The sequence below is a fragment of the Canis aureus genome, chromosome 5, assembly GCF_053574225.1.
Source record: "Canis aureus isolate CA01 chromosome 5, VMU_Caureus_v.1.0, whole genome shotgun sequence".
NCBI lineage: Eukaryota > Metazoa > Chordata > Mammalia > Carnivora > Canidae > Canis > Canis aureus.
The window spans coordinates 3,685,103-3,698,253 of NC_135615.1; the positions used below are offsets into that span (position 1 = coordinate 3,685,103).

The 13,151-nt window shown below is 46.8% G+C and overlaps 1 protein-coding gene and 1 pseudogene across 1 annotated transcript; one reads left to right on the forward strand and one right to left on the reverse strand.

Annotated features, from left to right (window-relative positions):
* Window positions 1-6,359: 6,359 nt before the first annotated feature.
* LOC144313280 (5'(3')-deoxyribonucleotidase, cytosolic type pseudogene) lies at window positions 6,360-7,268 on the reverse strand (annotated as a pseudogene).
* A 1,545-nt stretch (window positions 7,269-8,813) lies between these two features.
* Window positions 8,814-11,934, forward strand: GJD4 (gap junction protein delta 4). The gene is made up of 3 exons (XM_077896423.1): window positions 8,814-9,167; window positions 10,626-11,191; window positions 11,467-11,934. The coding sequence occupies exons 1-3, from the start codon at window positions 9,104-9,106 to the stop codon at window positions 11,932-11,934; spliced, it is 1,098 nt and encodes a 365-aa protein (XP_077752549.1). The 5' UTR covers window positions 8,814-9,103.
* Window positions 11,935-13,151: the final 1,217 nt, after the last annotated feature.

A 13,151-nucleotide genomic window follows, 5' to 3' on the forward strand; every position in this document is an offset into this window, starting at 1 on the left:
TTAAAGAAACAAAACAAATGAGCAAAGGGGGAAAAGGAAACAGAGACAAACCAAGAAAAAGACTCTTAACTGTAGAGAACAAACTGATGGTTACCAAAGGGGAGGTGGGGGGGCTGTTATGTAGGTGATGGGAATTAAGGCGTGCACTTGCTGTGATGAGCACCAGGAGCATGGGAGCGCTGAATCACTGTACTGCACACTTGAAACTAATATTACACTGTATTTTAACTAATTGGAATTTAAATTAAAACTTTAAAAAGATAAATTAAATAAAGGAATGTGTATACACTGGCCAGGTCAGGCCTGGCTCATGGGAAGGACACAGCATATATTTTCTTTTTTCTCTGAGCTGTCCCCTACTCTTAAGCAAATCATACTCTTAGATATAAAAGTGATACTCTTGATAGTTGATGCTGCCTGATCCAACTCTGCATTATTACCCAGTCACTCTATTTTCAACTCTTGTCCATTTTCCTCACACTTAATTTTTCTGCTTTGTTGTTTGTCTTTGCTTTCATATGGAAATAGAGCTTCGTTATTGCAGGGCTAGTTTCCGCAGAGGTCCTTGCTGTACCAACTGCATTACGGCAAATGAAATAGATACTCCCTACCTTCCTTTCATTTTGTTCCTTAAGAGAAAACTCAAGTTAAAAAGATTGCTTGAGGAGATCCCCTGTCTCTCAGATTGCTGATGGGCAGGGTGGGATATTGGCTCTGAGACAAATGAGCTGTCGCCAGCTCTTTGAGACACCACTGTCTAGGGCTTCTGAATATATCCTTCATTTGTAACAAACAGGCTAATCACTCGTTGCAAATCAAAGAGGTTGTGAATAGTTGGAGAGTTAGCATTTAACAGTTGTGAGTTTTAAAATAGATCAAATTCTTTCATTCCCTCTTCTAGTATTTCATGGTAGAGAACAGGCACAGAGAAACATGGGGGCGGGGGGAATGAACTGGTTCATTCTTTATTCATTTAACACTGAGCTCACATAATGTAGCAGCCACCCAGTGTCTTCCTCCCTTCCATCCATGTGGAAAAGTTGGGACAAAATGGTTGATGACAAATGTCTAATTCCCAGGAGGGTTGAGTCAGGAAGTGTTCAAAGTGCCTCTGGTGTGCTGTGACTGCCCTGTCCATTGAGCAAAGGGAAAGAACTCCTCTAGCTGGTTCACAAAAGGGCCATGCCTTTATGAAAAAAAATAAATAAATAATGAGGCAAAAGCCATAGGAGAGACAAGAAAAAGTGACCTTAATTCTAGTTACCATTTAATGAATGCATGCACTGTGCCAGACTATTTACATGCTGTATCTTGTTTAATTCTCTTAACAACCTGAGAGGTAGGTGCTACTATGATCCCTGTTTTGCAGCTGAGGAAATAAGACCCAGACTAAGTGGTGAGTCTAAGACTCAAATCCACATTTTCCCACTGTATTCTTACTACTCTTGATTGCTAAGTTGAACTGATGCTCAGCTGAGAAGCAATGAGCATAAAGGAAGCTCACAAGTCAGTAAGGAGAACCTGATTCTGGTTGTGATCTTGAGGGGGCTGAGGTGGTAAGGCAGACCGGCTGGGCAGGAGCATACACAATCGATACTACCCAGTGTTGCATGTCATGAGCATAAACACAAAATGCTACATAAGAACGAATGAGGACACCTAACCTGGTCTTGGACAAAGGAGAAGGAAGTCTCTGGAAGCCAGCCACAGAGAGGGTAAGGTGCCCTATATATAGGAAACAGCTGTGGCAGGTCTCAGAGGCGACACAGGTCATGGGAACTGCAAGAAATTCAGGTCTTTTGGTGAGCACAAGGCAGGGCTAGGGAGAGGAGAGGCCAGGTCTCACAGGGGCCGGGGAGCTCTGCTTGACTTCATCCTGGAAGCGATGGGGATACCCTAAAGAGCACTGAGCAGTGAAATTTTTTTTTTAAGTGTTTAAAGTAAATTGAATGCTGCAATTTTGCCTTGGGTGAGGTGGGTATTGGTGTCATTCACTTAGAGAACACAGGAAAAAGTGCGGTGTGTTAGGACATGTGAGTTTGAGGTATAAGCTCTGCAGGTGATGTCCAGAATTGAGCTGAACTCACAGTTTCTTATTTTCCCATATAATGCAATTCTGAAAATTCTCACCAAATGAAATATGTGAGAGACCAGTATCATCTGTTTCTGGAGAGCTTTAAAGAAGAAAAATCTGTGTTTATGATGCAATTGTGATTTTTTTTCTTTCCTTTCTAGACTGAACACAGAGCGTAAATCTAATTAGCTCTTTGTTGAGGCCAAAGATTTGCCCCTTTGGGTCTCATCAGTGACTCCTTATCTGTGGCTCAACTCTGTGAGGTCAATGAGATCTTTGTTTCGGGTTGCTAATAGTATCACTTTTATTTTCCAATTTTCTGCTACCTTTTCCAAAATAACAAAGGCAAATCATGAAATCAGGGAGGAATTTGGTGACTGCCTCATAATTTGCCCTCAGATCCTAGCTAAGAGACTAGATTCTTCCAGGAGGTCTTCTCTAATGCGCCTGTGAGCCAGGTATTCCTTCCAGTGTTCCCACAAAGCAGCACCCCATACTTTCCTTCTGCTGTATCTCTCACACTTTACTGCCACTGATCATTTACTGCATTTAAAAATTATCTTTCTGCCACAGGCAGGAGCCCAATGAAAAACCATTAGCTTTTTCTTAATTGCTTTCCCAAAACTTGACAGAGTTGTTAGTGGGTGCTCAATATATTTGAAATGAGTGAATCCTCAACTCCATGAAGTAGGTATTATCGTCTCCTTTTTGAACATAACAAAGTAAGCAAGTTCAGATAATTAGATATTTACTCAAGGCCAAACACTGGTAAGTGCTTAGAACCAGGACTGCATCTAGTCCTCCTAACCTCAAAGTCTGTGCCATCTCTCTGACTGTTTTTAACTAATTTGGCTCTACCTGAAAACAATGCCGCCAGTGAAAGGAACAGGCATATGTGTGGCAAGTGAGGACTCTGTTGGACACCTGCGGTGGCCATGAGAAGAAACATCATGGATAGCTGGAAATAATTTGACTATGTGCCTGGTCCCTGCTCTCTGTTGTGTGGCTCTCCTGCTTCAACCTGTGACTGAGATGTTAAATGATGTTACTGAGAGGTTGCACCAGGTAATATGGCCCATATGCATGCCCTGTAAAGGATTCTGGGACATTTAGTAACTCTCAAAATGTGCTCTGTAGTGTAAGCCCAGGAAGGGTAGAAAGGAGAATAGGAATTAACCAGGAAAGGCTTGTGGATCAGGATATCCAATGTGGCTCCCTCCTTCACCTGCTTCAGTCTTTGTTCAAATGTGTTCTTCTTTAGGAGGCTGTGCTGGCCACTCCTCTAAACCTTGACACCCTCAACTTCCTTCTCAGCTTTATTCTTCTCCTTAGTATTTGTATTAGTATTAGTAATTAGTATTAGTATTAGTATTCCATGGTCATTTATCACCATGGAATTAATAATTTATTCTGCCGAAGATATTTATCTTGTTTATTGTCGGTTCTTTCCTAGAATGTAAGTTCAATGAGGGCAGAGGGCAGAAATTTCCATCTGTTTCATTCTCTGCCATTTCCTCAATGCCTAGAACAGTGCCTGAGACATCATAGGTGCTCAGTCAGTAATTATTGACTTAACTATGTTCATCACACTATCAACAATATTTTGAAAAGCATCTCTAAGTCAGAGGGCATTGATTGATAGTAACAGTAATGAGGAGAAGGCTGACTCCTTTTTGTCATCACAGTGTCTTAGTCCATTTGGGCTGGTATAACAAAGTACCATAGACTAGGTAGCTTATAAACAATAGAAAGTTTTTCCTCACAGTTTTGGAGGCTGGAGGTCTAAGATCAAGGCTCTGATAGATTTGCTGTCTACTTAGGGAAAGCTTCGGACTCAGAGAGGCCTTTTTTTTTTTTTTTTTTTTTCCTGTGTCCCACTCTTAATACCATCATCTTGGGGGTTAGGATTTCAACATATGAATTTTGGGGAAACACACATATTTAAACCATAGCACGCACGAAGGGTATTTTGTTATACTTCCCAAGACCTGTAAACATAAAGCAAGCTTATGGACATTTTCATTTTCTTCACAAAGAAAATCTGTCCTCAAGCTTTTTTCCCCCTTTGTGCCTCTCTGCTTATAAGAACCAGCCTAAGTGTCTCAAAAACAAATTCCACAGGACACTGTCAATGCTGTCTTGGTAGAGAGAAGACATCTGCCTCGGTTTTTAAAAGCCATACCTTGAGTTGAACTGGAGTTGAAAATATTATCTAAGAATGACAGCTCTGAGACCATAGGGGCAAAAAACTCCTCAGCAGAAGAAAATTTCCACCTTGTACCTGTTCTCTTGGATCTCTTGTTGCCTAGGTTGTTTATTTTTAGCTGTAAGTCTAGTGTAGGGGAGTGTGTGGTAGAAGGTCTGCACAGAGCTGGTCACCCTAAATTACCTGTGCTCATATTGCCAGTAAGTGGTTATAATCACTTTTGTTACTGGATTTACATGTGCACATGGAATGCGATTGCTGGCATGATCAGTCTGTTGTGTTGGTGCTAAACCTTTGCTTTCTACCCAGTCCTGAAAAAGTCATTTAAATCCTGAGAATAATGAAAACCTTCATTTCCCAAATTAGATAATCTATTCCTTAAACACAGGCGCGCGCACACACACACACACACACACACAGCCCAACAAAACAGATGCCATCATTTCCAAACCCTCCAGAAGCTAAATTCTATTTCCCTAGGAGCCATTTGCCATTTTGAACCTGGGAGGAAAAATACCCTTCTCCAGCCAGGATTCTGGACTAGCTCTAAGGGCCCTGGGGCACCCATTGTTGCAAGACCCCTACCTTCAGTGGCACCTGGTTCTTGGGGTGATAAGAATAAGAATGAATGGTTTGAGCATATCATTGGCACTAGATGCTGTTCTCTGTGCTTTAGGTATTCTCTCATTTGTTCTTCACAGTCATTCCAGGGTAGGGGTTACATAATGTGCTTTTACAGTGAGGAGACTAAGGAAAGTAACTTCCCAAGGTCACATGGTCAAGAAACTAGAATTTTAACTCAGGCCATCAGACTCCAGAACTTGATGACTGTTTAGAGCCTTGATGACTGTCACCCTTATTTTCACATAGACTATATTCCAAATGTTTCTTTTTAGAGGCATACTCCTTTATTCAAGGGGGTGTTTCCTGGCCAAAAACATAAAAAATAATGAAGACAGGAGGGGAGGTGTTCTGCCTGAAGTCGGAATGGGAGTGGGTGGGGACTTGATCCTTCCCTCCACTATCATAACTCTACTCTCCCTGGGGCTCCTAGAGCTGCATTGGTCTTCTGAATCTACCCTTCATCAGCCTCAGCTCCTCTTCCCTCTAATAGGTCCCTATCATATCCATTATTCTTGGATTCTGTGTATGCAAATTTGCCTAATTGCTACAATTTTTTTTTGTAAACCCAGTATCAGTACCTGTGGGCTGTCATAGTATTCGTGGACATGCTCAGAGCACTGAAGAGTTTGTTACCCAGCACCCATGTTCCCAGCAAGGGTGGAACATGGTGACAGGCTGCCTTCTTGTTTCAGTAACTGTAAACAAGCTTTTTTAAACAGCTGATTGTGCTGTTTAAAATGCCCCCAAAACATAGTGCTGACATGCTAATGTTCCCTAGTGCAAGAAGCCTGTCATGTGCCTCATAGAGAAAACACATGTTAGTTGAGCTTCGTTCAGGCATGAATTACAGTGCTCCAGTCTGTGAGCTCAATGTTAACGAGCCAACTATATTAAATATAGGTTTAAAAACATACATGTTAAATAAGGTATCTTTTAACAGATGCACACATAACACAAGGTTATGTACTGATTAATTGACTAGAATGTTGTGATCAGACCAACTCCATATTTCTGCTGAGTCCCTAGCAATCTCTAGGGACTGAATCTCTAATTCAGTGTTTGTGGCAACAACTACCATGAATAATGAGAAATGACTGTAGTTATTTATTAAGAGCCTCTTATAGGCCAAATAATGTGCTAGAACCTCATTTAAATTAATGCTAATTCTCCACAACTCTGACAACAAGGTATCATCTCTGATTTATAGACAGTAAAACTCAGGCCTAAATAATTTGGCAATGTCATTAAGCTAGAGGGAGGTAAGTGAAGGCTGGATAGCATATGGCTCTGTTGTTCTCTTTCCTTTTTGCTCAGTTCATTTGACAAATGAACAAATCCCAGGTTGGCATCTTGTGGAATTCAACCATATCCATGTCCCTGACTCCCTGGATTTCTTTTCCATCGAGTTGAACACAGTACTCCCCCAAAGCTGCTCTCTGCTCTAGAGTTACACAAACAGAAACCTCCCTATTGATTCTGGGATAATTTCTTTTGAGCCAAAGTGTTTTATTAAAAGGGTTCCCGAGTGAGTTTCCCACCATGTTTCCTTGCCAGCCATCTTGTGAGGTTCTGGTGGCTGGCTTGCGAGAACGGGGGTTACTGTGTCTCCCTGCTCCACAGTACTGGAGGCCACCTCCATGACACTGCCCTGTCGTTCAGCTCTGCTGGGGTTCCCTGCTGGCTTGCCTTCCTTTCCTTGCCCCTTGCTTGCTGTCTGTGATCTTCATCCAATTGTCACTCCAGGAGAGCAGCTGTCTTCTTGAGCAGGGCAGGGCCAGGTGCTAGGTGTGGCAGCAGGTAAATAAGATGTGCTCCCAGCTTGGGGTCTCCTCTTGGCTTCCAGTGGTGTCCTTGTCATTAATGAGCAGGTAATTTGTCCCTCATCAGGATATCATCCTCTACAGACTGAGGCCTGATTCTCCATCTGGTAGTACTTCTCACCCATACAGTATTCATCAGAGGGCTGCTACAGATGAAGACCTCAGTGTCCTGCATGTTGTTTATCTCCCACTTGGCTTCCAAGGCTCCAGAGATAGGCTCCAGGTCTAGGAAAAAGTCTCGAGCTTCATACACACTGGCCACTTTGTCTGCTGGGTCTAGCCATAGGGCTCAGTACTGCTCTTAGGGGAGGAATCCAAGGCACATTTCCACTGCCACCTGAGGCTCTCCTGGGAAGCTGCAGCAGACACCTTGCAGGAGGCTGGCCCCACCAGAGGCCAGCATGCTGTCCATGTCCATCAGCAGCCACACAAGCCATGGGTGCCAGGCCTGGGAGGCTGGGGAGGCTGGGATTGGTGGCTGGGGTAATTTTATAGAGAGCCACATGTTTGATGCTCCAGGCACATCCTCCTCTTTTGTCCACATCTTGCTTCTGGCAGCCACTGGGATTTAAATTTCCAGGCTGAGCAAAAATATCTTTTAGCAGGGAAAACAGCAAAAAATGGAGTGGTGTGAGCTTTGAGAAGCAAGAGCAACACAGATAAGGGTGGAGAGAGAACAGGCAGCATTACCTGTTCAGCAGATTCTGTGGGAACAAAGGGATAGACCAAGGGTGGGAACCTAGAGGAGTAGACCCTGAGATGTGCATGTAATTCTTTTTATTTTTAAATCATTTTCATGTCTATGATCTAATTTTGCATATCACAGCCACTCTGAGTACAAAAGAACATGTTTTTTTTTTTTTTTTCTACTTTACTGATGAGAAAACTGAGGCAATGAAAAGCTGTAACAATTTACTCAAGGTCACAAAATTCTATTTTATTCCACATTCAGAATAGGTTATTTGTATCACACAGCAAAATTCAGAAATTGCTTTCCTGGCATTTCAAATTTTAAACCAATATCATAAACAGTCTATTAGGAAGGAAAGATGATATTTTTCTTTATTTTATACTTGAACCATATAGCTATTTCAATATTTTTTTACTTAACCACAATTTCTCTAAATTTCATTGTTCATGTTGAAGGATTTGACTAAAATATAGCAAAACTACTGTGCCTTTCACGGGGGTCAAAATGTTTTCTGTGGATGGAAACGTGTCATGTGAATAAAGATGAAAGCAGCTTTGTTGTACTCCTCTTCTGGGAATCTTTTTAGGGATATTACAGTCAAGAATAGATCAGAAATGAAGAAAAAATGGGAATAAAAGAATAGCTTTCATGGAAAATTGAAATCATTCCTTTTAAAGTTCACAATTTCCACCGTGATGATAGATCCCCAGCCTTGCAGGATGGGTTATTCCTAGATATAAAGGTGACAGCCACGAGAGGATTTTGATGCAACTGTGATTGATGTCAGCAGGTCCAGACTGTGATACTTTATTACAAATTTAATGGACATTTATTAAGCCGATTCAATGGGAGCAGCCCTGGGCTAGATGGGGCTGGGAGAAATGAAAGGAAGATGCAGTCTGTGAAGGTTATGGGGGCCTTAGGGATTGAAATTCCACTGATTTGAGTTGTTGCACACTCACTCCATGCTAGGTGCTCTCAACATCACCATTTGTGTCTGCCTCCCGCAACCCCTCAGTGGAACTAAAAAGCTCTTGTCACTCAAACGGACAGGAAGTAGCTAGAGAATAGTGGAGTCACAGCCTAAAGTTGGGACACGTGTCTAAGATGCAGATTTATGCTTTTATCCAGGGTACAGGAATTCCGAATGAGAGCCAGACCCTTGCAGTTCAGTGTTATGATTGCTTATGCTTCATAGAGAAGACAAAACATGAACTTTCAGTGCTTCTTTAATAAGTGAGGTGGTTGCAGAAATATTTGCAAGGAGGAAACACCTTTTTAGTAGAGCAGTTTCCTGGGCTAACAGGACTTTTCCTTCCTTGGGTTAAACGTAGTTGCTTCTATTATATCCCGAAGCATCTGCTCTCCCGGTACAGACATGTGAGCACTGCCAGGGCCTGGAATGTCCCAAGTGGGTAAGAATAGCCCACAATGAGAGATGACTCCCGCTGTCTTCTGGTCACTGCAGTTGTCGAGAATGCTTTGCCTCGGAGTCAACGGCTCAAGGCTGGCTCAACTCGGAGTCAGAGACAGAAAAACTGACCTCCCATTCCTGGGCTGGAAGCTTTCCCTTTACATCTGCAGCTGTCACCTTTAAGTCTTTTGTAGCAAAGACACATTTATTCCCGAAAAGGTTTTTCCACCTTCCGAAGTCTCCAGAAGCCTTGAGTCCGTGACGCTCCGGCAGCATGGAACGCTTGGACCTGCTGGGGTTCCTTCTCATCACCTTCAACTGCAACGTGACCATTGTGGGTGAGTATAGGAAACAGCTGCAAAGCTCTTGTGTTTTCGTTTTCATCACTTTGCCTGGCCTGTTTGCTGCTGGAAGAAAGAGAAGCTGTGTGCTCAAGCTTTCTTGTAATCACTCCCCAGTTCCACCATCATTTAAGGAAGTCTTGGATGTGAGTGTTCTCCTCTGGGGCCTGTTCTCACTGACATTCAGGTGCTAAGCCTAAAGACTGAAGCAAGGGCAAAGAGTAACTGAGTAACTTCTTTTCTGGCTGCCTGATCAGGAGAAGGAATAATACAGTAAAACTTAAAGAGAAATTAATGTATCGATTACAGTTCCTTCTTTTCCATCATTTCCTTGAAGCTTAATTTGTAAAGATTGGTCCTTTCTCTTGTGCACTTTAAGCCAAAGCCAAATTTTAGTTTATTATTTTTTTTTTAAAGAGAGTAATAAATATTTCTGAGTTTGATGCAGACATGTCAAATTTTTGGAGAGATATAGGTGTCCTAGAAAAAAGACTTGAGAAAAATGTTAAAATACACCCATGAAGTAGCTATTTTTCTTACCCGTCATTTTGTAGAATTCAAACAAAATCAACCTGGCCTTACAAGTTTGAGTCAATGACTTGATCACATAATGCTATTTTTTGAGTTTAACTACTTTCCTTTATAATAGAGTTTTGTTGTTCTACTGTCAGGTGATGTTTTCTGTACCTTGTCACAAAACAAAATATTTGCAGATTAATTTAGCCGAGCCTTAGATGTGTTCCAAGAGTTAACTTTTGACATTAAAATAGGACTTTGACGTTATTTTGATTTCCTAGGTCGGTCTCATTTATTCACGATAAATTGAGGAAAAGAGGAGCCTCATTATTTCATAATAACTGTAATACAGGAAAAGGAATTCCGAATCATTGAAAAATCTGAAAAGTTGAATGTCGTTAAGGAAATTTAATTTCAAGGACCACAAAGCAACAATTCAGTAAAGATCCTGCCGACAAAAATAAAGACTGACCTATAATTAGCAGCTTGTATTTAAAGCTAGACGCAGTCACACACAAGTGTGAGCATTCCTTGGAAAGCGTATTGTCTGCAAAGGGCGAGATCTTATTTCCATCATTAATTTGCTCAGCTCAACCTTCCTTCTAGAACTTTCAGTCCAGGACTGAACTAGTGGAGCCAGATCCAACGTCTTCAGTCTCTAACGGTTCCGTAAATCTGTCCATCTCAAGGCGTCTCGCCAACAACCAGTGCGGCGCGGAGCCCGACACCTCGGAAGGGCTGCGTAATTCTGGGCCCACGAGCTCACTAGCTAGGCCGTGGCGGGGACCGAGACGCGTGCGGGCTGACCTCTGGGGCCCCGTCCCGTCCCGTCCCGTCCCGTCCAGTCCCGTCCCCCCCCCCCCCATACTTAAAAGCTGCAGCGGGGCGGGCGTGTGTTTGTACGCTGGTGACGGTGGCCTCCTGCCTCCCCCTTTCTAGGGAAGATCTGGCTCATCTTCGCGATCCTGCTGCGGATGGTGGTGCTGCTGTCGGCGGGCGCCCCGGTGTACCAGGACGAGCAGGAGCGCTTCGTGTGCAACACGCTGCAGCCGGGATGCGCCAACGTGTGCTACGACGCTTTCTCCCCGGTGTCGCAGCTGCGGTTCTGGCTGCTGCAGAGCCTGGCCGCCCTCCTCCCCTCCGCGCTCTTCTGCGCCTACGTGCTGCACCGGGGCGCCGCGCTGGCCGCCCGCGGGCTGGGGCTCGGCGGCCGGGACGCCGGGGGCCCGCGCGACCTGCCGGTGCCGGACTTGTCCCGCGGCTACGTGGTCCACCTGTCGCTGCGCGTGCTGACCGAAGCGGCTTTCGGCGCCTCGCACTACCTGCTCTTCGGGCTCGCGGTCCCAGCCAGGGTCCCGTGCGCGCAGCCGCCCTGCAGCGGCGTGGTGGACTGCTACGTGTCCCGGCCCACCGAGAAGGCCCTGCTGGCGCTGCTCATGGGCGCGGCCAGCGCGCTCTCGCTGCTGCTCAGCGCCGCCGACCTCCTGTGCAGCGTGCGCGGCAGGGCGCGCGGGCGCCGGGGGTCCCCCCCGCGGCCCCCCCCGCGGGCCCCCGGCCGCCCGCCCTCCCGGACCCGGGGCACCCCGCAGGCGCGAGCCGGGGCTGCGGGCGGGGCTGCGGGCGGGGGCGGGGGCGGGGGCGGGCCGGCCGAGGCGGGGTGCGCCGGGGGGCCCGACGCCGACGCCGACCGCGGGGCTGCGACCCGGGCCTGCGACCCGCCGGCCGCCGGTGGCCTGGAGCCGGGCGGCGGGCTGCACGGACGCGCCCCACGCGAGCCCAGGGGGCAGCGGCCCCCCGACCCGCTGCCCGGCGCCCGGCGCGCAAAGTCGGAGTGGGTGTGAGGACCGCGCGGACGCGGGCGCCCGGAGACGCCGACGCGCTGGGGCCGGGCGCGCGGGGCGACCCCACGGAGCGGCCCCGGGAGCAGCGGCCGGGAGCAGTGGCGCTGGGGGCGCGCGACCCGTCGGACACAGACCTGGCCCAGAGGGCTTCCCCGGACGACCCTGTGCTTTGGGCACGGCGGCCGGGAGCCCGGAGACTGCGAGGACGCCCCGCGGGCCCCGGACCTGGGGTGCGCCGTGCGGCGTCCGCGGGGCCCGGGGGCGAGTCGCCACGGGGGGCTTTGGCCTGGGGGTGCCCTCCCGCGTGTCGTCAGTGGAGAGGCGCCCGCTTCACCCCGCCCCTGCCCCTCATGAAGTCGATGGTGACTGAGTTGTCGCGTCACACCGCGCACCTCACAGCGTCGTAGGAGAAATGGCACACGCAGGGAACACGCTGCCGGGCTACCAGGGGCCTGGGGGCTGTGACCTCGAGTTTGCGGCAGGTGCGAGGTGCTGGCACACGGCACAGGTGCCCGCCCTGCTCCCCGGGGCTTGCTGAGCGCTGTCCTCACCGAGCGGGGGCAGCACGTTTTTGTTTGTTTCTTGCTTTTGATTTGAAGTGTCGTGGACACGGAGCGCGCATTCGTGCCGCTGATGAGTGGGCTAGAGCGGTTGCAAGCTTCCCAGTCCAGGTTTGGTCTGTGGCCCTTAGACGCGGCGGGTGAGGGTTGCCCTGAGGAGGTTTGTGTTCCAGGGGAGCGGGGGACAAGCACTATTACTGCCGGGCCTCACGGTCTGCGTCGACACTAGAATCGGAAAACGTCCTCGCGTCCGGCGATGAGCAAGCACCTCCCCTCACTTCTCAGCTGCTCTGCTTTTGGTCTAGGAGCTGCGCAAGTTAGAGGTGACTACGTGAGAGATTGAAGGTTGCCTTTAACTGCCACACGGATGGATACAGTGTAGCTGAAAGAGCCACGTCGGGACAGGACAAACCCGCTTGTCTTATCAAGAAAGGAGGAAGGGCCCTCTGGGTATACTTCCAGGATTGGTGAATAGCCTCTGGCCTCCAAACACAAAATGGTTAAGGATGAGGAGTCGCCCTTCACTCCTGCAAGTGAAAAAAAGTAAACTGATGGCCACTATTAACTGTTCTAAAGAAGACTTGGACAATTAAATATCTGCCAGGATGGACGGTAACATCCTGCTTTATATGTCTACAGGATGTCAAAGCAATTGGTTAAAACTTAAATAATCCAAAATCGGTTTAAAAATATTTGAATGAATATTCCTATTTTTAACATGTGCAGTAAATCTTTCTTGCTCCCCAATTCATTGAAAACTGTGAGCCATTCTGCAAACCTGAGATCAATGTCTGGCACAGAGCAAGTGCTCAATAAATGTGATTTTTGAGCCTGACAGTCCTAAAGTATTCGAGGGCAAATTTGGTTCTTGTCCCTTGCAGCATGCAATTCTGGTGGCCCTCCCAAGGTTGGATATAATCTTAGAGATATAAGAATTGTCTGGCGCTTCATTACTACTTAAAAATAAGTTCCACGGGTCTCTCAATCCCCCAGTATCAGCCTTGACGATACCGAGTGGTGAAATCGACTCAACATGTGTGGTGGTGTGTGCCCATGCGGGGTAC